Genomic DNA, 26958 nt, shown 5'->3' on the forward strand with positions numbered 1-26958 from the left:
CATACCTTTCTGGTGGGCCCCAAATTCCCCCTCAGTTTTTCTTTCTCTGCGTCCTATTTGAGTGTTGTTTGGGATGCATATTTTTTATTTGATATAATAATATATATTCGATTTTTAAGTTTATGATAAGTTTTTTTTATTTGTTATGAGTATCAGATATATTAAAAAAAAATCTCTTAATTTTTATTATTAATTAAGTTATGATATGATATTATCTCAAGTATACAAATTAAAAGAGATGTTGAGGTAGTACTGTGTCATAACTTAACTGATGAAAAAGATCATAAATAATAAAAAATTTAATATATTAGAGAATGAGACAAAAAAAAAAACCTTATTAAAAACTTAAAATAAAAATTGGGTAGGACCTGGCACATATTTAAGTTTAATAAAAATTATGCCGAAAAAGAAGTGGGCTTTATTGTATAAAGGTGGGTGTGGGAGGTTTGAGTGTGTTGGTGAGAGTCACTTTACATTGGTTGCTAGCAAGTGGTATGGGGAGGCAACCCTGCTGTGACAAACTTGGGGTGAAGAAAGGTCCATGGACTGCTGAGGAAGACAAAAAACTCATAAACTTCATTCTCTCCAATGGCCAGTGCTGTTGGCGAGCTGTTCCCAAGCTTGCTGGGCTTCGGCGTTGTGGTAAGAGTTGTCGTCTTCGTTGGACTAATTATCTAAGGCCTGACTTGAAGAGAGGGCTCCTCACACAGGCTGAAGAGCAGCTTGTTATCGATCTCCATGCCCGTCTTGGCAACAGGTTTTCCATTTTTTACTTGCTCGGCTTCCAAGCATTGCCTTGTGTTTGTTCACCAGAAATTATTACACAGTTTATGACAATGTGATTTCGGTTAACTCTACGCGGTTCTTAATCATATTTTTCAATTTACAAACAAGAATTAACAACTTGATTTATAAAAATTAGTTTAAGTCGCTTAATTATTGGCTATGTAATAATTTCTAGTTAATTTAGAGTTTAGCAATGAACCATGTGTTTTTTCTCCTTCAATCATGTTTAAAGTAATTGCCATCACATACATGTATAAACCACATATAATGTTCAAAAAGGTCCTAAATTTGAAATCATGTTTAAACTGGACAACTTAAGCAAATTGATTGAAGGTTTATTATTATTATCGGCATAATACATATAACGATCGTATAAACATATGTTCGAATGTTCATATTTGCCTTATTATATCTCAGGGAAAAGAGATCTATTTTATTTTTCTTTATAATTTTTAAAAGTAGCAATAAAATAAAACAAGAGAGAAAGAAAAATAAAATGAGAGTGAAAAGTTAATTTTGTAGAAGTTACTTAATAAAAAATTAATAAAAGTAAACATGTCTATCAAAAAGTATAGACTAAAATGAGATATCTTTCTTATAATAGTTATAGATTATGGATAAGTTAGTTTATGGTTTATAATTGTCTATCGTTCTTTTCGTACAATGCAAAAGTCATTAAACTGGAGATGATTGATGAGGTGAAGAATAATGACATATACTTATCAGTTAGGAGATAAATGGCACTAATTCAATCGAAGATCTTACTTTGAGCGATCTATACGGTTTGTTTGATATCGGTACTTACCTTTGGGACTAAGAAAGACCCTCACATCAAGCTTATCCGTAAATGTTGCAACTTAACTTAATTATGAGGTAATAAGTTTTGTTTGACATATGAGTGATTGTCGTAGTTTGTCTGTCTCAGGTGGTCCAAGATTGCTGCCAGGTTACCAGGTAGGACAGACAACGAAATTAAAAATCACTGGAACACCCACATCAAGAAAAAGCTCCTTAAGATGGGTATTGATCCTGTTACTCACGAACCTCTTAACAAACAAGTCTCATCCAAAGATAGTTCATCCCCTGCAGAGCATTTCTCACAAGTGAATAACATTAACATTCATCAGGTTGAGCAAAATGATGGGGTTCTCAACTCAGAAGAGAATTCAACCTCATCACCGGCTGAAAATTCTTCTGGGGAAGAATCCCTTTTGGTGGATAGCATTTGCAGTGATGTTTCTCTAATTAACAGCATGTGGCTGGATGAAACTCCTCTGATGGACACATTATGGGACAATACACCTAAAGTTGAGAATGCAAATAATAACATGGGCTTACCAATAGGGGAGGATAATTGTGCTTGGTTGTTGGACTGCCAGGACTTTGGTATTCATGATTTTGGCTTCAATTGTTTCAGCGAGGTTGAAACAAATGTACTGCAAGCTATAGGCATGGACAGAAAAGGGCTTTAGGATGCAGTACATATGGTAATTAAAGTTAGTTGTCCTTAAGAAACAGAGCATGCAATCAAAAAATATGTGTATATGTGAATGTGACAAAATGGGAATAAATCCTCTCGTGTCCATGTCACGTTCAAATTTTGTGTTTATAACTTTCTTGATGAATATTAGATAAAGTTCTCCTTATTTATTATTTGTCAAGAAAGTGATACACACGAGATTTGAACGTGATTTTGTTGTGTTAAAATTTGACACTAGAGGATTAACAAAATACCATGGACTTGAATTTAGGTTCTTGGTGTTGAATTTTATCTAGCTAATGTGTTACATAATATTCCTGGAAGGTAGACAGCGAACCTTTCCTCTCAACCAAATCACAAAAATGTTACCGAACGAAGTCCCCAAAATGCCACATTACTTGTATTCTTGTACATGCAGCAATCTTGTGTATGGTAGGCACAAGAAAATCGGAGAAGTCAAACAACTACTGGGTTTTCTGATTGTGTAACTTATTGTATATAGATGTTTAATTTGAAAATACTGTGAAACTCTTGTTTTATTGTGGCTATAAATTCTGCTATAATCTATTCAGTTCCTGGGATAGACAATAAAAGGGTGGGGAGATGAAAATAATGACTTTCCTTGAACATTGAATACACAAGTGCGGGGGGGCTCATGTTTTGTTTTCATGGCAGAATAACATTTTTGACATTCTAATGAACGCAAGGGTGGAGCGCATGTTTTGTCATACACATGAGTGCTTTAATTCTTTTTTCTTTTTAGTGTATCAATAGTGCTTCAATGCTATATCATTAATCATATACACGACAAGATGACAAATGACAACATCCCCTCTCTATCTCACCCTCTCTTGACTTTTTGCTATTTGATCATTTTCCTTTCTTTAATTATGTAACAAGGCAATTACGTTTCCAGAAATACGTCAAACTAATTTCTAAAGTTATAATTATAGGTTAATTTAGATTTGAATATTATAAAAAATAAATTTTGTCTTTAATTCGAACAATCTTTAGTAGTCCTTAAAATTAATATTAATTTTATTTTTTTATCATTATAAAATTAAAGTTAATCAATTTCTACTTTACATTCGTACGACATTAGTCATTTTATTTCTTGCCTTTTTCTCTCTTTTCTTTATATCTCTTTCTTTAGTGCAGAAATTCTTATGAAAATATAAAATTTGAATAATATTATGTAATCCTTAAATTTGGCTATCATCTGCTATTTGATCCCCGAATACATTAATAAACTTCAGTCATCTAGATCTCTTAATCAAAGACTGAATTGAATGGTATCTGAACATTGAAGTCAGGAGGGGTTGTGGTTCTATTTGCTTCTTCTTGAGCTACAATGTACGTGGCAAGAAAAGAATGCTGTAATTTGCTAGCTTTGAACAGATAAAACCGATATAAGGAAAAAGACAAAAGAAAAACTCAATGGACACCGCATTGTCCAAAGGGAAAGTTTGTGACAATTATATTTACTCACTTTGTCATCATTTTGGCAATAAAACTAATAAAAGTATTCTTAATCAGGGTGTCAGCATTGAATAAAGAAATTGTGCTTTAAGGAACTTTTTGATTCATTGTGCATCTCCGAACTTGATAGTTGATAGTACTCCCATTAACTTAACTGCTTAAGTGCTTAGTGGAGTTTAATCATGATGACATTTTAGAAAACAAACAACACGATTTGGCCAACTCGCTTCATAATAACCTAACACCCCCGCCCAGGGATTTTTTCCTGTTATGTTATCTTCGAGGTTTGTTACAAAGCTTTGGAACATTGAACTGTCTTATGCTGCACTGTTAAGCATGCATTTATATTTATTTATTTCCTGAAATTCTTGGTTTGTAAAATTATATTAAACTCCAATTAATCCAAGTCAAGTTAAAAACATCTATTTAAGAGTATACAATTTCCATAGGGAATCAAATTTCTTTCCACGTAATTCGGTTTCTTTCCATTCAACTTTAAGTATTGTATTTTGATATCCTCTTTAACAACACAAACCATTTTAAAGAAAAAAATATAAAGAGACTTCTTTATGAATTTGAATTTTAGTTTTTAAAAAGTATACTTTTTTTTATATTTGACAATAATCATTTTTGTGGTTATTATTAACACTCTCCTAATTATCACACCACCATCAACATTATTATTAATATTACTATCATAACATCCTCAATACTATTTACACTAATACCAGCTACGATTACTGTGATCAACATTGATATTATCGTATCAATATTAATGTTGTAATTGTAAGTATCACCATAAAAATACACTCTTAAACTAATTTTTATCAGATTAATTTTTTTAAAATAAGTTTATTTTAAAACTAAAAATGAGAGAAAAAATTAAAACTAAATTTTAAAAACTAATTTTTAAAATTTTTGAAACTAACATTAAAGAGTGTTTGATGACTTTAATTTTTTTAAAAAAATTATAACTAAAGCATCCCAAACGAACTCTTAGTAAATCCTATCAAAAGCTTAAATTTTGATGTGATTCTTACTCTTAAGTAATGTTAAGTAACATTACCCTATTATAAATATAAATTTTTTATTTAGATAAAATAACTGATTGTAAATAAATAAAATTTTCAATATTTTTTTTACCAAACTACTTTTAGTTTAAAAAGATTTTTAAGTTTTAAAAAAATAAAAACAATGGAACTTTTAATTTTATTTTTAACTTTAACTTAAAAATAATTTTAAGTTAAAAAAAGTAAATAAGTTATACACTAACAAGTAAATGTGTTTTAGGTTGTTATTTAATTATAAACTATTATAAATAATAAATTTTTAATTTTTTATAATAATTATATTAAAAATCATACTTATTATGATTTCTGAACTGTCTAATTTTTTTTAATTTTTATATATGACTATTAAACTGGAATAAAAAATAATATATATATATATATATATATATATATATATATATATATACCCTGACAATATAGTATTTGAAACTTAAATTTATTGGGATGATGTAGGCTGAAGCATGAAGTGTGGAGTTGGATCAAAATCAAATACAATTTTCGTAAAGTAATGTTCTGACATTTTGTCAGTTAACCACTTTTGAATTCCGATTTCAGAATCGATCAAAGAACAAGAAACTAGGCAACAGGCTTCGAGATGGAGTTCTTGCTTTATGTCGCACTTGCTATGTTATGTCTTGCTCTTTCCGTTTGTTGAATTTCACATTTACAGTGTCCATGTCCATCCCTATGACTGTGACCTTTCTCTCACTAAGCTCTTCGGCTTCCAATCCATCAAAACATTATCCGAGGAAGAGCGATACAGAAGATCCTGTAATTTGAATTTCATTCAAACTGGTAATCACATGTTCGGCAGTATCCAAACACTCCCAATCATACTCTATTCAGTTTCTGCTTTCTAATTCTCTCCTTCCATTATTGCCCATAACAAACTCTACTATGCGTTGCACACCAATATAGCCATTATTATTCTCATCTGAGCTTTCCTTTGTTCAATTCACCAACCCCCAAATTTTCCAACTTAAGGCCTCTGAGCTCCCTTTGAGAATTGAGATCCTCCAGGTACTTTTTCTCCTTTCTGAATTCCTCGTCTTATCTATGTGTTCTATTGCCCCTTTGTTCTGTTTTTATTTATTTACTTACCCGTAACTTTATGTCTTTATTTTTTTTTCAATTTTGGATATGAATGTATTTTGATAATTTAGGCCAATATTTTGTGCTTTTCTATCTACCTGTTGTGAAATGAAGTGTCCTCTCTTGATGAGTCGTGAGTGGTATCTTCCACACGAAGTTGTTCATTACTAATTTTATCCTCGAAGTTATTATGCAACTGAACGATTATTATAGAAACCCTACTTGATGCTGAATCTTTACAAGCTGATGCGCATTTATTTTGTCTTACAGTTATTATGAAACTCAGAATCCATTTTAGTCTTCTAAGTTTATGTGATCCAGGATCCTATATAATCTGCTAAGTTAGTAATCTTTCACATTTGACTTCTAGAATGCACGGCATGTTGTGTTGTAGACATGCTCGTTTACTCCAATTCTCTCCCTCACCACCTTACTGGGAAGGATATTGCATTCATCGATGAAAGGTTGAAACTATCTCATGTTTCTTATTAATTACCAAGATAGCAAAGATATCTTACAATTAACTGGTTGTGAAAAGTAGAGGATTGTAACTTTTAGAAAGGTCAAATGGAAATGGAGAACAAGAATCAAGTTTATCAGACTGGTTTGGTTGATAGAGCGAGTTGGAACCTGGAACTGAAATTAGATATAATACATTAACCATTCAATGGGCACTTACTTCAAACACCTTTTTCGCTAAGCAAGAATAGTTAACATGCAATGCTTGCTGCTTGTGATAAGTTGATCTGCTAATTTGAGCCAATTGAATGTCTAGTAATCTTCTTAGTCCTTGCTATCTGCTTTCTACCAACTATCCTTCTCTCTCTGCTGCTCTAGTCTTCATTATTCTTTACTGAACGAGAAAGCAGACCAAAGCCTGCTTGTTTGGTTTTACTATTGTAATTTTGGTTTCATAGTAAATGAATGTGATTGTTCACCACTGCTGAAAATTATTGTTGATTATCGTAGTGCTTGGTGAAGTTTGATTGTGTGGTTGAAAGATGTTATGGTTATTGTAAGATTCTTTTTTGCTATGTGTTTAAAGACGCTTTGTCCACATTAGATTGTATACTGATGTTATTTTATATGCTTGATTTAATTATGTATAATTTTGTTGATTGTATCCATTTTCTTGCTGGCCTTGCTTAGTGGTGGCTCATCTTGTGTGATCTTTTTAAGAGAATGGTTCGTGGAAGAGATGCCTGTTGGGAACATTGTGTCCTGGTTGATGCAACTAAACAAAAGGTCAGGTGTAATTATTGTCAACGGGAATTCAGTGGAGGTGTATATAGGATGAAATTTCACTTGGCTCAAATTAAAAACAAAGATATTGTTCCATGTACCGAAGTTCAAACTGATGTACGGGACCATATTCAAAGTATATTAAGTGCTCCCAAGAAGCCAAAAACTCCTAAGAAACAGAAGGCAGATCAAGCCACTGTTGCAAATGGTCAACAGAATAGCTCTTCCGCTAGTGGTGGATTGATTCCATCACAACCATAGATATAGTGGGCAGAATGGTAGTGCTTGTCCGTCTTTATTATTTCCACATCCTTCACCAAGTACCCAGCCATTGGTGGATGATGCCCAAAAGCAAAAGCAGGATGATGCTGATAGAAAACTTGCCATATTTTTCTTCCACAACTCTATTCCTTTTAGCGCTGCTAAATCCATGTATTATCAGGATATGGTGGATGCTGTAGCTCAGTGTGGGGTAGGCTATAAAGCACCAAGTTATGAGAAATTAAGATCTACTCTTTTGGAAAAAGTGAAAGCTGATATTCACAGTGATTACAAAAAATACAGAGATGAGTGGAAAGAAACAGGATGCAGTCTTATGTGATAACTGGTCTGATGGTAGGACTGGATCACTTGCTGTGTTTTCTATTGCATGCCCAAAAGGAACGTTGTTCTTGAAGTAAGTTGATGTTTCAGGTCATGAAGATGATAGTGCTTATTTGTTTGAGCTTCTGGAGTCAGTTGTGCTGGAAGTTGGTGTTGAAAATGTTGTTCAGGTTATAACAGATGCTAGTGCTGGTTATGTTTGTGCTGGAAGGCTTCTCATAGCGAGGTATAGTTTTTTGTTTTGGTCTTCTTGTGTTGCTTATTGTATTGATAAGATGTTAGAGGATATTGGTAGACAAGATTGGGTAAGCACAGTCCTGGAAGAGGCAAAGACAAACACACAGTACACTTATAGTCATGCTTGGATATTGAATATAATGAGAAAGTTCACAAGAGGGAAGGAATTAATCAGGCCAAAAATTTCTAGATTTCTCACTAATTTCCTTTCCTTGAGATCTATAGTGATGCAGGAGGATAATTTAAAACATATGTTTTCTCATTCAGAATGGTTCTCTTCCATATATAGCAGACGTCCAGATGCACAAGCCATTAAGTCATTGCTATATTCAGATAGATTTTGGAAGTATGCTCGTGAAGCTGTGAGTGTTTCTGAGCCACTGGTTACATTCCTAAGGATGGCTGATGGTGATATGCCTGCTATGGGTTATATATATGAAGGAATAGAGAGGGCAAAGGTTATGATCGACCTATTATAAGGGAATCGAAGAAAAATACATCCCTATCTGGGATATAATTGATCGGAGATGGAATATGCTACTTCATTCATCATTACATGCTGCAGCTGCATTTCTTAATCCTTCAATTGCTTACAATCCAAACTTCAAGAAAGATTTGAGGATGAGGAATGGGTTTCAAGAAGACATGCTCAGGTTGGCAACTACAGATAAAGACAAAATGGAAATCACCGAAGAACTTCCTACTTACATCAATGCCCAAGGTGCACTTGGGACTGACTTTGCTGTCTCGGGAGGAACACTGAATGCTCCTGGCATGGCTCTTCAACAATTAAATACCTTCCGCTGTGTTGTAATGTGAGAATCATTGTCGAAGTGCATTGTAAGTTGCATCATACCAATTGCATCTGCCAAAACAGTTGCAACTTTTTAACTCAGTCAACATTTCTATAGCTCTAGTACATTTTACATCTAGGTCAGAAAATTGTTGGTTATAGCCCTTGTATTGTACCGTGTCTAGAGGAATTTTAAGTATCAAAGATATTATCATGAACAAGTAACATGAAAAATGGTCATAGAGGATTAGCTTTAGCCTTTAGATGCTTCGAAAGCTTGTGCTCTAGTATAGTTCGGCTGACGTTTTCTTCTTTTCTCAATTAAACATGCATCTTGTGTTTTTTATTTTCTGAAATGTTTTTGCTTATTTAATTTTATGGATGTCTACGCCAGTTATGGTTCTGAAATCCCCACACTCCAGAAAGCAGCAGTGCGGATACTTAGCCAACCCTGTAGTTCTCTTTGGTAGAGGTGGAACTGGAGCACTTTCGAGGGTATACATAACAAAAAACGTAACAGAGTGGAGCTGGAAAAATTCAGTGATTTGGTTTTTGTCCATAAATCTTTGGTTACAAACCATTTTCCAACGCAGGGAAGCAAAATCTGAACCCATCAACTCTGATGATATAGATTGTAGCTGTGAATGGCCCTCTGAAATAGAATCTTTACCCCCACTTATGGATGATTCGTGGTTGGACGATTTTCCCCTTCAATGCAGAGGAAGTCCTTAGCATTGTGAGGTAAGGACAAGGACAAATTTAATTAACTCGTGTTGTATAATTTTGTTATTTTGCACATTTGCATAATAGTTGAAATTTATGTAAAGAAATATACAGTTCATGATTAAATTGATTAATGATGGCCACGGTCTTTACTTTTACTTTGACTATGTTTAACAATAACAGAAAATTAACTTATTAAATTACAAATGTTTGATAAGACATGATTCTGAAAAATATAAAATGGCAAAAAATAATAAAATTATGATTTATTTAAAAAGAATAACTAAAAAATTAAATAAATATATTGAAGATAAAAATATAAAAAATGAGAAGGAGCTAGAAATTAGTATTTTAAAAAACGTTATTTCAAATGATATTTCAAAAAAACTAAAAGTTATTAAAAAAAATCTTATTTATTGAACAATCAAATAAATTTTTTAACTAATAAAAAAAATTAAAAACTAACTTAAATATCCTTGGAAAGATAACCTTTCTCTGTACAATATCGAATATTACCACCAAAGCCGTTTATTTCTGAGCAGGCTTTTAGTTCTCCTTCTATTTACATTCCAAGGTATACGAATACTGTAACTTCTGGGTGCGGTAAAACGGATTAGAAGACCAATGTAGTCCAACTCTGGCACTTACAATAACAGTTTTTATTTTAATAATTAATGGTTTTAAATTAAATTCTTATTATTACATCAGTGATATTTTGGTTGAGCTTTCCGAAATCAGCTAGCACTCCTTTTATTTCGGAAATTGAATTTTGTTCCACGGGATTTTTCACCGGGCGTGTTGCAGCTAAAACAGCAAACAAACTTGCTTCGTCAAAAAACCAAATTCTTAGATATGACGTTATCAATACTAGTACTACAACCAATAAAGAGCTCTACCACATGACTACAACCCATCTATCTACACAACTTCATTTTTTTTTTCGTCGATACACGAAGTTGGAGCCCACCCCCCAAGTATACACTTTTTTTGTTCATTAAGTCTACTCTGGCCGCGGAGCATTTGTCAAACTTTGTCTTCAATAAAAATCATCTTCAAAAACAAGAACGAATAGCATGAAAAAAACACAACCATCAAGTAGCTTAGCCATCACTCAAACGTAACGAATGGTATAACCCACACACACACACACTCAATGTGGTACCAATATGACATGTTGAATTCAATATATGAAAATGGGGGTAATTATCAAAAGTTCAAAACAATAGTAATCGCCATAAACTAGAATAAAAAAGACAAGTTTGAAATTGACAAATTAAGGCACAGCCCAAGATATAAATAACAATAGGTAAAGTCTAAGTACTAAAGTATTCAGACACATCCGCTTTAAGAATAAAAAATGACCCTCATCAGCACATATTCATGAGAAACTACAACTTTGGTGTTCATGGCCAAACTCAATGGATTCAAACCTGGACTCATAGTTCATGCTTTAGTTAAATGAAATATGATCTTTTAACGAGAGCTTTTTCAATGAACTAATAAAATAACATTATTTTAATACTAAATTAACTACAAAAAAATAAAGCAAAATGTAGATTATAACATCTAACTCAATTAAAAAATATTCAAATATTTTTCAAATTCTAGTTATAAAATATCAAATATGTATAGAATTATAACTATTGTACGTATACACAAAGGTGTAGTAGGTATAGAGTGCAGTAAGCACAATAGTACCCAGACAGTTATTTGATCGATAGAAATACTACCCATTGCAGGTTAGTTTTCAAGTACCCTTGGGTATAGTTTCAATTCTAATCCTTACAAATGTCACTATTCTTACACTTTCCATTTCTACTTAACCAAAGGAAAGCAAAATCACAGCCTGACTAATTTGAGAAAAAGTTTTTACTACATTTCTAGATTTTTGCAAATAGTTACAAAATGTGACATTATCGTCACTAAATTTATTGTTTTCAAAGATTTGGGGGGAAATATATAAAAAGTAAAAACAGAATTTTATTGGGTCCAGCATTTCCTATACAAAAATATTCGAAAACAAGAAATAAAATAAAAACGAGGTACTGTTTTTGTAAATAATTATGAAAACAGGATATGAAAACAAAAACATTTTCAAAAACCAAATAAACCCAAATTTTTCTTTCGGAATGATAAAATCAATTGACAATTTCTAAAACTTAAACCAAACCCTTCGGATACTGAATTCCAAACAAAATAAGATCTTGGTATTCAAATCAAACATCATAAAGAAGTAGACAATTTTCACCACGTAAGCAAACTAGAATAAAGTCATAACAAATGCACACAATCAAATAAGACAACGAAAATCTAATATCTTTAAACAATAATTATACCATGACCATGTCAGTCAAAAAGGCTTAGGTTAGGAGTTTCAAAAGGTAATGGCAACAGAACATACAAGGATTTGAACAAATTGATCAGTAATGCGGCCCTCTGCAATACTTACAAAGGGAAGTGACTGCAGGGTGCAACAGACATAAAAGAAAGGCGACGCATAATATAACACATCAACTGCAGAATGTAAGACCACAATGCTAGAAAAAGCATAACGAGAAATTTATATAAAATTAAACACACGAGCACACAGACACATACATGCAAGGAAGAAAAATCAATTAAGTCACAGTTCATCTTCATTCCTGTTCAGTGAATAATAGAATCATCAACAAAAAATTTAGGACGTATTTAAGATGAGTTTGAGCGTCTAGTTTTGACATTCAATATTTTCTACTTCAGCATTCGATGTTCAAAAGCATCATATTGAAGTTTATCCTGTCATAAAGTTCACTACTACTATTATCTTGAAACTCAACATCTCAAAAGGCAATTTGAAATTATCACTACAAAACAAAAAAGAATTTAAATATCCATTTATACAATGAAAACCCACCCATTTATACAATGAACGCTCGACTGCTGTTGAGCTATTGAATATATGCCAACTTTGTGACTGACCACCAATTCCAGGGAGATAAATTTTCCTCAAAAAAGTATTTTATATAATAATTTATTTTTCTAAGGAAAGTTGTATGCATTTCACTCTTCCTTAAACAAGAAAAGTCAGATGCAACTAGAAAAATATGCAGCAAACGGGAGGAAATGCCTTTCAAATAATTCATTTCCGGACTTTCAAACATAATTCAAACGAACAAGAAATCCAACAGGCATGCGGACATTTATATAGTGTACGAATTTTACACGGAGTAGGGTTTGATTATTATTTGATAATTTTGTACCTAGCAGCGCCCTCTCTCTAGTCTCTACTTCCTCATTCCACTTCGCTCGAAATCAGAAACACGGGTTTGATCAAACAAGAAATAAAGGATTAGATACGCAAATACTTGGTCTGAATTACAGCATGCATATATAGACTAGCTCAGAATCAGATCTCATAATAATACAAATAAAACCCAAAGCAAATAGGGCAAATTGAGTAGCTAGCCACCGTTTCCTAAAACCACCCTCGGTTAGCCACACACCATAAAATAAAAAGTAAACACAAGACAATTGATTAATCTATTAATTGGTCCACTGAAAAGCAAACAACCAAAAGCGAAAGAAAGAGAGAAAATAACACTGGAAAGAGAGAATGGAATCGGCGTTACTTGGCGACCATTCTGGCGATGAAATCCTCGTAGCGGATCTTGCCGTCGGATCCGACGTCGACTTCACGGATCCACTCGTCGAACTCGGAGGGCTCGAGCTTCTCGCCGATGTTGGTGAGGATGTGGCGGAGCTCGGAGACGGCGACGAAGCCGGTGGAGTCCTTGTCGAGGACCTTGAAGGCGTCGCGGAGTTGGCGATCGAAGGGTTCGGGTTTAATGTGTTTGGCCATTAGATCGAGGAATCGGGGGAAGTCGAAGGGGGCCGTGAGGTTCTCTTCAGCCACGATGGCTTTGAGTTGGGCCTGCGTCGGGTTACCTCCCAGAGACCTCATCAGGATCCCCAGCTCCGACGGAGCGATCCGACCGTCTCCGTCAGTGTCGAATAGAGAGAAGGCTTCCTTCATGGAAGACACTTGTTCCTCGCTCAGATCCTTACCCATTTTCCCTTTCCTTCTCTCAACTCAACTGATGAAAATCTTCTCTTCTTCCCTCTCTCCTCTCATGTGATAATGAATGGATCGCATAGCATGATACTTTTTTTAATTCGCCCAGCCCAGCGTTTTACGATGTCCCACTTGGGCCCGTAGAGCGTAAGCCCATCGAGAATGGGGACAGCTTCATCGTCAATTATTTCAGCTTGCGCGGAAAATGTCGGACTATAGGAATCATCAATCCTTGGATTGCACCCACCGCTTCGCTTCTTATCAACAAAACAAGTTCAAATAGGATAATGAATTGTATATTTAATCTCTCGTTGTTTTCTTTTGTTAAAAAAAAAAATACTACTTTATTCATTGTGTTTCACAACTTGACATTTTGTTATTCTTTAGGTTGATCTTTCTTGTTCTCTTAACTATAGATCGGTCTCACTCTAATGTTAATAGGAAGTAACTAAGCAAGAGAAATGTTAGTCACACGCTATTTTGTTAGAGAATTTTTTTGACTGAGTTGCTTAGAAATTAGAATTAAAAAAATATGATATGAAATTACAGAGAAGCGAAAAATATTGTGTAGTATAACAACTAATGTAAATTTCTTTATGGAAGATGCCCTTAGCTGAGAAAAAAAAAACTCAGACAAGTTCTCTCTGTTTATCCAACAGTTTCATCATACACACCCCATTTTTACTTCCCACACCCTCTGTCTTTCTCCCTTTTGTTTCTTAATGATTTTTACATAAACAAGCTTACTCACATAGTCACACATGCCTCATTCCCCTTCTCCATTTCAACTTCCCACCACCTATACGACCATACCACGAACGACATTGCAACCCCATTGATCTCAACTACAACCTGCTCATTGGTGGGATACTTGCCAGAGCTAACCATCCCGATCTTCTGCCAAAACAACCTTTGTGATTCAGTTCTCCAGTTCAATCAAGTTAGTGTCCACACAATGCTTTCTTCACATCACTCCCTCCCAACTTTCTCCCTGTTGTGGTGTGGGTAGTGGCAAGTTGAAATGGAGAACGGAAGAGAGTGGTAGTACATTTTAATCAAGAGGAGAGAGAAAGTCTGTGAAGTAAAAATAGAGGGTGTGAATAGAAATTGTTAAAATAATAACAAAAATAAGCTTTGTTTGCTACCACAATCACACTGAGCACTTGACCCCAAAAATAAATGTCACACTGAAAACCATGCTTTTTTTTTTATAAAAAAAAAGAAGAAAATGTTTTAACTGAAGGTAAAAGCGAACAATGATTCATTCTATACATTTTCATAATTATAACTTATAACTATTATACTCTAACTACATTTTTTTCTTATTTTTCTGTATACTATTTTTTATTCACAATTTTTTTTTTGCTCAGCATTTTTTTTTTATTCACAATGGGAGGCAAGTTTGCTAATATGCTATATTTTATTCCAAACTTTATCTAAAATTTCACCTTAGCCAGCCCATCATAAAACAAGATAGTTCTAAATCCATCAATGAATTATTAATAATTAAATTATAAAAGAATATTTTATTATATATTTTCTGGAAGATTATTTTTAAAAAATTAATAAATAAGAAGCAAAGATATTAATAATAATAATTATTATAATAACCCATTTTATTAAATTTTTATTGTAATCAATTTATTATGATTATAATTATTTTGAAGATAAGAAACTTCAATTTGATTTTTTTATTATTTAAAAAATACTAATCAAGTACAAAAAATTTAAAATCTTTACTATCACGTAGGAACTTATTTAATGATAATACATTTATAAGATAGAAAGGAGTATATGTAATGTCTAAAAAATATATAGATTTTTGTTTAGGAAGAATAAAATTGAAGGAAAGCTAAAGTAGTTTTTTTTATGTAACAATTTTGTTAATTAGCAATTACTTGTTTAAGCATGCTTCTTACTAATGGTAGCTGTCTAATGGGCGCAGTTGACAGACTTGTTCTGTACATTTTTTATGGGCTTGATTAGCCCCGGCCTCATCATCTAGTTGGACAAAATTATTGTGAATCCAATCATGAAACTGGGTTTCACTCAGCCGAAATTTTTTTAATCTTCAAATGCTTCCCATGCCAAACAAACATAATTGAAGTTCATTATCAACAATTCCTCACTTTTTCGTTTTATCCAAGATGAACAAATGAAAAACCAACAGCACTTAAGCAACTTCTATTGTTGTTTTTTTTTTTTTTGGAATAGAGCAAGTGAGCAATGTCGACTCATTGGCAAGTGCACCAAATCGTTACAAGTAGTAAAGCTCGGAAGTCCGAGTATCGTGTCCACAGGGATTTTATTGCACTTTTCAATACCTCTCAATTTGTAAGTGGGAGTAAAGTAGTAAAGTAGAAATGAAAGTAGGAATAGTAAAGAGTGCTATTATTAAAACAAATAAGTAAAAGGGAAAACAATTGATAGAAATGCCAAGACCAGACAAACCCAATTGGCCTACGATGCATGTAAATAAGATATTCATTATCAATGAAATGGTATTAGTTCTACCCACATCTGTTAACTACTTGCCCCTGATGCCTCACGTTGACAAGCCTATTTTAATTACCTATCTCCCAAATGCCTTTGTGAAGATTCAATAATTAAAATGCATTAAGATCAAGTTCTAGATGTTGCTTACATGCATGGGCAGTGAGTTATCATTCTATGCCTAGCAATGCTAACCCAATGATTCTTTTCTTTAGATGTTCTATTAGGTGTTACCCTTTCCCAAGCGATTAACCCCTAAAACTGATGCATGCATTGAATCTTAAATATTATTGAGAATTACCCTCTCCCGAGCGATTAAAACCCAAAAAGAGATTTAAGAATGAATGCAAGGATAAAAGAAAAGAAATAGAACAGAAAAACCTGAAATGATCTCCTTTGCATTGATAACTATTGAAGCTCATTGTACATCGTTGGCTTTTTAGGCCTGCCAGGCCCTAGCTAGGGGTTTAGCCACTCATGGCCATTGAGGGCTTACAACTGGGGATGAAAGAAAGGCTAGGCTAACAAAACAAAACAAAGAATATAGAGAGGGAAGAAAACTCAGGCTTGAAGTACTGAGGGTGATGCTCTGAGATGGGATGAAATTTCCTTGGGACTGCCTCTCTATTTATAGTGGCTGAAGTGGGCTTATGGGCCTTCGTAGTCGCGCTCAGCGCCACAACTCGCGCTTAGCGCGTTCAGATCGCGCGCTGGGCGCGCCATGCACGCTGGGCCTGTGCTTCTGTTGGATCGGGCGCTGGGCGTCTGTACGTCTGTTGGATCGGGCGCTGGGCGCCTAGCTGGGCTTAGCGCGCGTAACGGTTTCCGCCGCGCCCAGCGCCTCCAGTTAGTTGCTCGCTTAGCGCCTGATGCGCGCTGAGCGCCCCTATTGGATTGGGCCTGCTTCAGAATTTCTTCTTTTTTCTTCCTTTCTGTGCCACTTTTGCTAAATGCAGCCTTCTTTTTCGTATCTGCAACCAGAAATTCAAGTTAAATTATTTTTCTCACTTTTAATTACAAATAACTGCTAAATAATTAATTTTAAGCCAAAATTTGACTATTTAACTCTTATAAATTCACAATTATTTAGCAGTTATCAAAATCCCCCAAATTAAACTTTGCTTGTCCCCAAGCAAACCAAGAATAGAAATAATTTCCAAGCAAGTTCTGAGTGTTTCAACACTGTCAATGGCCTTAGTTCCTCCTTCTTCCAGTGGTCCTTTCCGCATCTGTCAATATCTCAAAATGAAAGCATAAAACACACAAGTGGTTAGTCAGTCCTTTGGAATCTTGATCAAATCTGGCTTGCCTTACTTTCCTCACAAGGCTGGTGTTTTCCTCTGCTCACAAGTGTATGGTTTAGTGTCTGCAATTTTCTAACAACCTGCAAGTAAGATTCCAAAGTTTTGCATTTCCTCTCAAGTATAGTTATCTTTAGTTACCTTCAGGTGGATCACTAAGGACTTTATTGGCTTGTATTGGGCTTGGCTCACAAAAATCATGGTTTTTCTTGAAAATTCAAATTAGGATTAAGAGAGCAAAAATTCTAATACTTCCGATGCATTCTTCTTAACCCTTTTATTCCCCCCAACACTTTTCTCTTGACACCTCTCTGCTCTTTGTTTCTGCCCTTTATTTTACTCATGCTTTTTTTTTTTTTTTTTTTTTTTTTCGGGCTTCTAGTTTATAAGAGGTGTCTTACTACATGCTGTACCATTGTCTTAGCTACCTATTTTCCAAAATCCCCCAAATTAAGACCTTTATAACCCATTTTTGCTCTCTTATCATCCTAAAGGGTAGGACTTATCTTTTTTATTGGCTTAAGGGTTAATTCAGAATAAAATAATATGATATATAGGCTCAATCATGGGTGCAAGGGAAAAAATGATGTCGGGTTGGCTTTTTGGCTAAGTAGCTAGATATAACAAACATAGCCTTGATCATTTCCACCTTAAGTAACTATTCTAACAATCCAAGAGTGATGCAAAACCAGGAACTTAAAAACAGGCGTTTTCTCTCACAATTAAGTTCACACTCTCACCGGAAGTAAAGCAAATATACGGCATACCAGTTATGACCGTGTTCCATCAGACTATCCTTCTCACCTTGTGCTATTCATGTTCCACTTCCTGACCTGACTCGTGCTTCCAGAACCAATGTTTCCAAGGACTAGTGGCATCTCAAGTGTTTCAACCTTTCAGAACAAGCTCAAAAATTATGACTGCTCAAGTTATCATGCAATTATTATTCAGAAAACAAATGCTAAATCTCTCATATTATTACTACTACTTCTTTTTAATACCTAAACAGACCATAAGAACAAAACACAAAACAAAACATAAAAGAGACATCAAAACATAAAAGAGAAACATCAAGAAAAATCAACTGCCTCCACCCAAGTCCGCCCATGGGCCCCAGTCAGCGGTGGCTAAGTCAGCAATGAGGTCCTCATCGACTGCAGGATCCTCAGCGGCTCCAGAAGGCTCTTCCCCCCTGTCAGTGGAGGGCTGGTCTCCTGGCCAGGCGACTCGCTGACGATAGGCCTCTGGAGTGGTGAGCGGGGGATCCATCTGCAGGTGTAGGGACAGCCTATGCATATTCTCCATGATGAGCTGCTGTCCAACGTGAAGGGATCTCAGCATCTGCCCATGCATGTCCATGGATGCTGAGGTGGAAGCAGGTGGATGTCGCGGTCGCTGGGATGGCTGAGACGGAGACTGGGTAGGAAGAGGGGCCTCGGGAGCTGATGCTGAAGCTCTGGTACGTGTGCGGCGAGGCCCAGGGAAAGTGATCGATGGGTCGGCGGGGTTCCAGCAGTTCTTCTTCACATAGGCTAGGTTGATCGCAGGGCTGAGTGACTCAAAGATCAGGGTATCAGAAACCACCCCCTGAATGTCACACAGCGCTGTAATCAACGCTGGGAACCCGAGCCTCGAGGTACTGGACTGGGCAATCTGGCTGATCTGCTGTGATATAAAGCTGCCCACATCCATGTCCATGCGGCTCACCAAACCGTAGATCAAGCGGGCCCTGTCAAGATTAACATCAGAAGTGTGAGAAGTGGGCGCAAGATCGTAGTAAGAAAGGACACTCCATGTCTGAGCAAGTGTCGTCATGTCCTTCCTCAGGAGCTTCCAGGGGAGACCATCAGCATTAAGGACAAAGCGCCCCCCTGGAGTGCACAGTGTGGCCGCGATGGTGTCAGGATCGGGGTGAGTGCTGAGGTATCTGGTGTATGCTGTATACTCCTCCCCGTCCTCCAAAATAACCGGGGTGTCGAGGAAGTCGTTAATGGTGTCAGCGTCAAAACGAACGACCTGTCCTCGCACCCTGCAGAATCGTGGACTGTGGTCCTCTGGATCATAAAGGTTCGAATAGAACTCTTTCACCAGAGCCACGTCAATCCGCTTCTCTGGAAGGTGAGTCAGCACCTGGTCCCATCTGCGCCTCCTGAGTTCCTGGAGGAACTCGTCAAACATCCCGGGTCCCAGTTCAACATTCCTCTCCGGAAGGATGTTCCGGAGCTGGATGTTGTCTTGGTACCTGTGCCAAGCAACCTCAGATGTGAAGCGGGAAGTGTCCCAGTTGGACGCTTCCCCTGGTGTGGGCACGGCACGGCGCTTGCGAGAAGCCATCTGCAAAACAATAAAAAACAGCAAAACAGCGAAACAGAGTGCAATTAGTAAACCAGGGAGTGCAAAAAGTAAACAAATGAGGGGTGGAAATAGTAAAGAAGGGAGTGCAGAAAGTAGAGAAGAAGGGGGTGAAGGGAAAAAGAATGGGGGTGCAGAAAGCAAGCACGAGGACTGGTGGCCCTAAGGCCCAGCCTCGCGCTTGGCGCCACCCTGCGCGCTGCTGCTGGCACGCGCTTAGCGCCGCTCGCACTCGCTTAGCGCGTTCACTGATACAGTTGAGCGCGCTTAGCGCGACAGTGCGGCTAAGCGAGCGCTTCGTGGTAGCTCCTGTGACTTGCAGCGGCTTAGCGCGCTCCTCGTGTTGTTCTTCACTTGATTTGCTCCCGCTAAGCCTATGCGCAAGGCTTAGCGTGATGATACCTGCAGATTAGGTTAACCTATGTACAAAACCATGTCTTACCTATGAAATCCGCGTGAAATAGCACAGGGACAGATATCGGCAAGTAGAGAAAGAGAGAATGCAGAGAGGAAAGGAAGAAAGGCAGAGGGAAGAAGGGAAGAGAAGAAATGCTGGGTAAAAATCCGAATTAAAAACAAAGGAGGCAACCGAGGCGTTGGGCAGTTTTCGAAAACTGCCCAGCAATTATGGTGTATGCGCTTAGCGGGAGGTAGCCGCTAAGCGCTCCGCAGGCGCTCTGACCTTTGGCATTCCCTCGTATTTTGAAATTTAAAAACGTACCTGGGCGCTTAGCGCGAGGTCTCGCGCTAAGCGCGGCTCTTCGTGCAGCCCACTTGATTTCTGCTATTGGCACCCCTCCTTTTGCTATCTGTACCTGTTGGGCTTTTTTTTTTTTTTTTTTTTTTTTTTTTTTTTTTTTTTGAAAAACCTGAAATACTACATTTTTACACTAAATGTTGGGTTGCCTCCCAACCAGCGCTTAGTTTATTGTCCTTAGCTAGACAGTAGGCTCTTTCAAGGATCATTTAAATAGATAATGGTCGTCAATCGCTCTAATTGTCCTCCGTTATACGGCTTTAAGCGCTGGCCATTGACGATCCATTTCTTCTCGAAGCTCCCTTCTCTAGGGTCCACCAATTCCACTGCTCCATGAGGTCTAACTTCTTTTATGATAAACGGCCCAGACCACTTGGATTTCAGCTTACCTGGAAACAGCCTTAGTCTTGAGTTAAAGAGCAATACCTGCTGTCCTGGCTGGAATTCTCTCCTCTGCAGCTTCTTATCATGATATGCCTTTGTTCTTTCCTTGTAAATTCTGGACGATTCATAGGCATTCAGTCTCATCTCTTCTAACTCCTGAAGCTGTAATTTCCTTTTTTCCCCGCATGCATTATTGTCAAAGTTAAGCAGTCGGAGAGCCCAATATGCTTTGTGCACCAACTCCACTGGTAAATGACATGACTTCCCATACACTAGCTGGAACGGTGATAAGCCGATGGGGGTCTTGAACGCTGTCCTATAGGCCCAGAGAGTATCATCGAGCTTCAAGGCCCAATCCTTTCTGGATGATGCAACTGTCTTCTCAAGGATTCGCTTGAGCTCCCTGTTAGAGATTTCTGCTTGGCCATTCGTCTGAGGATGATAAGGTGTGGCCACCTTATGTCTGACATTATAGTGCTCCAGGACTTTCTTCAACTGATTGTTGCAGAAATGCGTTCCTCCATCACTGATCAAGGCTCGTGGGACTCCGAAGCGGGAGAAAATGTTCTTCTTTAGAAACTTGATTACAACCCTGGCATCGTCCTTCGGCGTAGCTATAGCCTCCACCCACTTGGAGACATAGTCAACTGCTACCAAGATGTAAATATTCCCGTATGATGAAGGTAGGGGTCCCATGAAGTCTATGCCCCAACAGTCAAAGATTTCCACCTCCATGATGTTCTGCAACGGCATCTCATTTCTCCGTGATATCCCCCCTGTTCTCTGGCATCTATCACAGCAACGCACAAACTCATAAGCATCTTTAAAAAGAGAGGGCCAGAAAAAACCTGATTGTAACACTTTTGCTGCTGTTCTGTCCCCGCTATGATGTCCGCCGTACGATGAACTGTGACAGTGCCAAAGAATGCTTCGTGCTTCTTCCTTTGTGACACATCTTCTCAATACATTATCTGCCCCTGCTTTGAACAAGTGGGGATCATCCCAAACATAGAAGCGTGCGTCGTGTAGGAACTTCTTCCTCTGATTCCAAGTGTACTCCTCTGGAATGACTCCCGTGGCTTTGTAGTTTGCCATATCCGCAAACCAAGGTCTGGTGGTAACCTGCAAAAGAAACTCATCAGGAAATTCATCTCTTACCTCAGGCTCTTCCTTAGTGACTTCTTCATTCTTTAACCGAGATAAGTGATCGGCTACCACATTCTCGGATCCTCTCTTATCCTTAATGATGATGTCAAATTCCTGCAATAAGAGGACCCATCTGATTAACCTTGGCTTCGAATCGGTCTTGGCGAGCAGGTGCTTGATGGCAGCATGATCTGTGAAAATGGTGACCTTCGATCCTATCAAGTATGATCTGAACTTCTCCAAGGCAAAGACAACAGCTAGCATTTCCTTCTCCGTGGTGGCATAATTCAACTGTGCTTCATTCAGGACCCTGCTAGCATAATAAATAGCATGAAATACCTTATCGTGTCTCTGTCCAAGGACTGCTCCTATGGCATAATCACTGGCATCGCACATCAGCTCAAAATCTTTACTCCAGTCGGGTGCAATCATCACAGGTGCAGTAGTAAGCTTGTCTTTCAGTGTCTGAAATGCTGCTGAACATTCTTCATCAAACTTGAATGCCACATCTTTATTCAGCAGGTTGCTTAAGGGTCTAGCAATCTTAGAAAAATCCTTAATGAATCTCCTGTAGAACCCTGCATGCCCCAAGAAACTTCGGACACCTTTAATATTCAGTGGTGGCGGCAGCTTCTCTATAACCTCTATCTTTGCCCGGTCAACTTCAATCCCTCTAGCTGAGATCTTGTGGCCCAGGACTATGCCTTCTCGGACCATGAAATGACACTTCTCCCAATTCAGGACTAGATTCGTCTCTACGCACCTCTGAAGTACCATCTCTAGGTTCCTCAAGCAACTGTCGAATGAGGATCCGAAAACCGAGAAGTCATCCATGAAAACTTCGATACTTTTCTCCACCATGTCTGAAAAAATGGCCAGCATGCACCTCTGAAATGTGGCTGGTGCATTACATAACCCGAATGGCATCCTTCTGTAAGCAAAGACGCCAAAAGGGCATGTGAAGGCCGTCTTCTCCTGGTCTCTAGGGTCCACCGCAATCTGATTATATCCTGAGTATCCATCCAAGAAACAATAATACGCCTGCCCTGCAAGTCTCTCCAGCATCTGATCCATGAAGGGTAGAGGGAAGTGGTCCTTTCGGGTGGCCTCATTCAGCTTGCGATAGTCGATGCACATTCGCCAGCCCGTGACAGTCCTTGTTGGTATCAGGTCATTCTTCTCATTCCGCACCACTGTCATTCCACCTTTCTTGGGAACCACCTGTACTGGGCTTACCCAAGCACTGTCAGAGATGGGGTATATGAGTCCCGCCTCCAAGAGCTTGAGTACCTCCTTTCTGACCTCTTCCTTCATTGTCGGATTTAGCCTTCTCTGGGGTTGCCGGATTGGCTTGTAATCCTCTTCCATCATTATCCTGTGCATGCAATAAGCAGGGCTGATTCCCTTGAGATCCGATATATGCCATCCAATAGCTTCCCTGTGTCTCTTGAGGATACCCACTAACCTGTTTTCTTCTTCTATTGTGAGTGCATTGCTGATTACGACAGGCTTGTCTTCCTCCAAGAACACATACTTTAGGTGATCTGGCAATATCTTCAACTCTACCTTCTTCTTCTCGGACGGAACTTTCTCTTCTAGCTTCTCAAACTTGGCTTCTCCCTCCGGAATACTGTCTTGTCGATCCAAGTCTTCCAAGCAAGCCTTTAGATCTTCCTCCTCTTCACTGGTCAGACAGTCCAAAGCATTAACCATTACTTTCTCCAGTGAAGACTGTGGTGTCTCGAGAATACTGACATCCTCCTTATCAATCTCTTCTACTCTGAAACACTTCCAACCTTCCTGTGGATACTTCATTGCTTTGAAGAGGTCGAAGGTGATCTTCTGGTTGTCAATACTCAGCTCCAAGTTCCCATTCCCCATATCCACCACACAGTTAGCAGTCAGCATGAATGGTCTGCCTAAAATGAGGGGAATGTCTGCGTCTTCTTCGATATCCATGATCACAAAGTCCACCGGGAAAGTAAAGTGGCGGACCTTGACTAGAACATCTTCTACCACCCCGTAAGGTCGTGTAATCGAACGGTCTGCTAGCTGAAGCGTCATCTTGGTAGGATCGATCTTCAGATTCCCAATTCTTTTGCACATTGACAAGGGCATCAGATTGATGCTTGCTCCTAAGTCAATGAGGGCCTTATTCACCGTCTCCTTCCCTATGGTGCATGGGATGGTAACACTTCCGGGGTCCTTAAACTTCTTGGGTAGCTTCCTCTGTATTATAGCGCTGCAGTTACCCCCTACCACAATGTTCTCATTGTCTATGTACTTCCCCTTCTTGGTGAGGATGTCCTTCATAAATTTGGAGTAGAGGGGCATCTGCTGTAAGGCTTCCCCGAATGGCATAGTGATCTCCAGCCCTTTGAATATTTCCAAGAAACGCTTGAAGTAGCGTTCCTTGTTCTTCTTGGTGGGCACCACAGGATAAGGGAGATCTTGTGGTAGGGCTGGTGGTTCTTCTTTCCTGGCTTCCCGTGCTTTCTGACTCTTTGTCTTAGGTGGTGATGCCACCTTCTCTTCTACTTCTGTCCTGTCCTCCTGTGTCTCTGTCTTATCTTCCTCTGTCTGGTCTTCTTCTGTCTGGTCCTCAACCTTACCTTCCTCTTGTGCTTTCCTCTGCCCTCGAGTTAGCACGGCCTTGCATTCTTCCTTTGGATTCTTCTCTGTGTTAGCCCCGAAAGTTCTAGTGGGCCTTTCAGCTTTGTCGTGTGCCAATTGGCCCATTTGAACTTCCAGGTTCCGGATGGCAGCATCCGTGCTCTTCTGGTGGGACCGTGTCTCCTGGATGAATTGCAGCAAGAGTTCTTCTATGTTGGTGGGCTTGTCTTGCTGATTGGGGCCCTGGCTAGGATGCTGGTATGGCGGTTGGTATGGTTGTTGATTCCTCTGCTCCTTATACTGGTTTCCCTGATTCCTCCACCCTGAACCTTGCGTGAAGTTCCTTCCTTGATTGAATCCTGGTGGCCCATGATTGAATCCTGCTCCCCCTTGGTGGAATCCAGATGAGTTCCCCTGGTTGTAACCTTGGTATCCGCGATTTGGTACGCCCATATAGTTTACTTCTCGAGAAGTATCCTGTTGGCTTACACACTGTCCAGGCTCATGGGTTCCTCCGCATGTGGGGCATCCTTCTACCTGCAAAACAGAAGAGTGGGAAGAACTTACCGCTTGTAACTGTTGAGGTAGTTTGCTGAGGGTTTCAGTAAGGGCTTCAATCTGCCTCGTCAACAGCTTATTCTGTGCCAATGTCGCGTCTTGCGTGCCAAGTTCCAAAAGACTTCTTTTTGTAGGCACATAGCTTCGATCACGAAGGATTGCTTGATCACTGGCCGCCATGTTCTCAATGAGCTCCATTGCTTCCTCCGGAGTCTTCAACTTGATTTTTCCCCCTGCGGACGCGTCTAGTAGCTGTTTCGAGTGGGGTCGCAAGCCATCGATGAATATATTCAGTTGTACCGGCTCGCTGTATCCGTGTGTCGGTGTCTTTCGTAACAGCCCGTGAAAACGGTCTAGTGCTTCGCTGAGAGACTCATCCGGAAATTGGTGGAAGGAGGAAATCTCCATTTTCCCTTCGGCGGTCTTCGACTCTGGGAAGTATTTCTTTAAAAACTTTTCTACTACTTCTTCCCAAGTTCTTAAGCTGTTGCCTTTGAAGGAGTGCAACCATCGTTTTGCCTCTCCTGCTAGAGAAAAAGAGAAGAGGTTAAGGCGTACTGCATCTTCTGGGACTCCAGCGATCTTTACGGTGTTGCATATTTCAATGTATGAGGCAAGATGAGCATAAGGATCTTCGCTTGGAAGACCATGGAAGAGATTCCCTTGAATAAGCTGGATAAGGGAATGCGGGTAGGAGATATTTGCGGCTTGCACCTCCGGTCTTGCAATACTTGTGAAGAACTGAGGAGTGGCGGTGTTGGAGAAGTCCTCTAGGGTGACTCTTCGTGCCTGTTCCCCGTCCATTTCAGTGTGATGTGGAGAGAGAGGAGGTGATGTGTGACTGCTTCCTTCGGTGTCCTGTTCCCTTCTTCTTCTTGCAGCGTTGTTACGCCGACAAGTGGCTTCGATTTCCAAGTTGATAGGGAGCACGTCTCCAGATGCAGTCCTAAGTCGCATAAAAACAAGAAGGCACTACCCGTGCAATTATAGAGGAAAGAAAGAAAGAATAGAAGTAAAGAGAAAATACTGATAAAGTAAGCCAAGAAAAGAAAAATTGGGCTTACATACTGATAGAGTATTAAGTGCGAAAACAAAATCCCCGGCAACGGCGCCAAAAACTTGTTAAGACTTTGGCAAGTGCACCAAATCGTTACAAGTAGTAAAGCTCGGAAGTCCGAGTATCGTGTCCACAGGGATTTTATTGCACTTTTCAATACCTCTCAATTTGTAAGTGGGAGTAAAGTAGTAAAGTAGAAATGAAAGTAGGAATAGTAAAGAGTGCTATTATTAAAACAAATAAGTAAAAGGGAAAACAATTGATAGAAATGCCAAGACCAGACAAACCCAATTGGCCTACGATGCATGTAAATAAGATATTCATTATCAATGAAATGGTATTAGTTCTACCCACATCTGTTAACTACTTGCCCCTGATGCCTCACGTTGACAAGCCTATTTTAATTACCTATCTCCCAAATGCCTTTGTGAAGATTCAATAATTAAAATGCATTAAGATCAAGTTCTAGATGTTGCTTACATGCATGGGCAGTGAGTTATCATTCTATGCCTAGCAATGCTAACCCAATGATTCTTTTCTTTAGATGTTCTATTAGGTGTTACCCTTTCCCAAGCGATTAACCCCTAAAACTGATGCATGCATTGAATCTTAAATATTATTGAGAATTACCCTCTCCCGAGCGATTAAAACCCAAAAAGAGATTTAAGAATGAATGCAAGGATAAAAGAAAAGAAATAGAACAGAAAAACCTGAAATGATCTCCTTTGCATTGATAACTAT

At 38.3% G+C, this 26958-nt stretch overlaps 3 protein-coding genes across 3 annotated transcripts; 1 reads left to right on the top strand and 2 right to left on the bottom strand.

Moving 5' to 3' along the window:
* Positions 1 to 418: 418 nt before the first annotated feature.
* LOC100800360 (MYB-like transcription factor ODO1) lies at positions 419 to 2837 on the top strand. The gene is made up of 2 exons (XM_003516624.5): positions 419 to 757; positions 1712 to 2837. The coding sequence occupies exons 1-2, from the start codon at positions 495 to 497 to the stop codon at positions 2256 to 2258; spliced, it is 810 nt and encodes a 269-aa protein (XP_003516672.1). The 5' UTR covers positions 419 to 494; the 3' UTR covers positions 2259 to 2837.
* Positions 2838 to 12812: 9975 nt separating this feature from the next.
* LOC100500081 (calcium-binding EF-hand family protein) lies at positions 12813 to 13807 on the bottom strand. The gene has a single exon (NM_001249594.2). The coding sequence runs from the start codon at positions 13551 to 13553 to the stop codon at positions 13110 to 13112; it is 444 nt and encodes a 147-aa protein (NP_001236523.2). The 5' UTR covers positions 13554 to 13807; the 3' UTR covers positions 12813 to 13109.
* Positions 13808 to 20523: 6716 nt separating this feature from the next.
* On the bottom strand, positions 20524 to 26117 carry LOC121174822 (uncharacterized). Its single transcript, XM_041015122.1, has 2 exons — positions 23292 to 26117; positions 20524 to 23198 (listed from the first exon to the last, which is right to left on the bottom strand). Exons 1-2 carry the CDS (start codon positions 26115 to 26117, stop codon positions 20658 to 20660), a joined length of 5367 nt encoding a protein of 1788 aa, XP_040871056.1. The 3' UTR covers positions 20524 to 20657.
* Between the last annotated feature and the right edge of the window lie 841 nt (positions 26118 to 26958).

The sequence above is a fragment of the Glycine max genome, chromosome 1, assembly GCF_000004515.6.
Source record: "Glycine max cultivar Williams 82 chromosome 1, Glycine_max_v4.0, whole genome shotgun sequence".
Taxonomy (NCBI): domain Eukaryota; kingdom Viridiplantae; phylum Streptophyta; class Magnoliopsida; order Fabales; family Fabaceae; genus Glycine; species Glycine max.

Bases quoted from the DNA above. Each gene is read 5' to 3' on its own strand.
- LOC121174822 (XM_041015122.1), bottom strand. From the start codon at position 26,117: ATGCGACTTAGGACTGCATCTGGAGACGTGCTCCCTATCAACTTGGAA. The intron at 23,199-23,291 runs GTCAGAAAGGAG...GTGGTTCCCAAG, and splicing joins ATCCGACAATGAAGGAAGAG to AAAGGTGGAATGACAGTGGT.
- LOC100800360 (XM_003516624.5), top strand. From the start codon at position 495: ATGGGGAGGCAACCCTGCTGTGACAAACTTGGGGTGAAGAAAGGTCCA. The intron at 758-1,711 runs GTTTTCCATTTT...TGTCTGTCTCAG, and splicing joins CATGCCCGTCTTGGCAACAG to GTGGTCCAAGATTGCTGCCA.
- LOC100500081 (NM_001249594.2), bottom strand. From the start codon at position 13,553: ATGGGTAAGGATCTGAGCGAGGAACAAGTGTCTTCCATGAAGGAAGCC.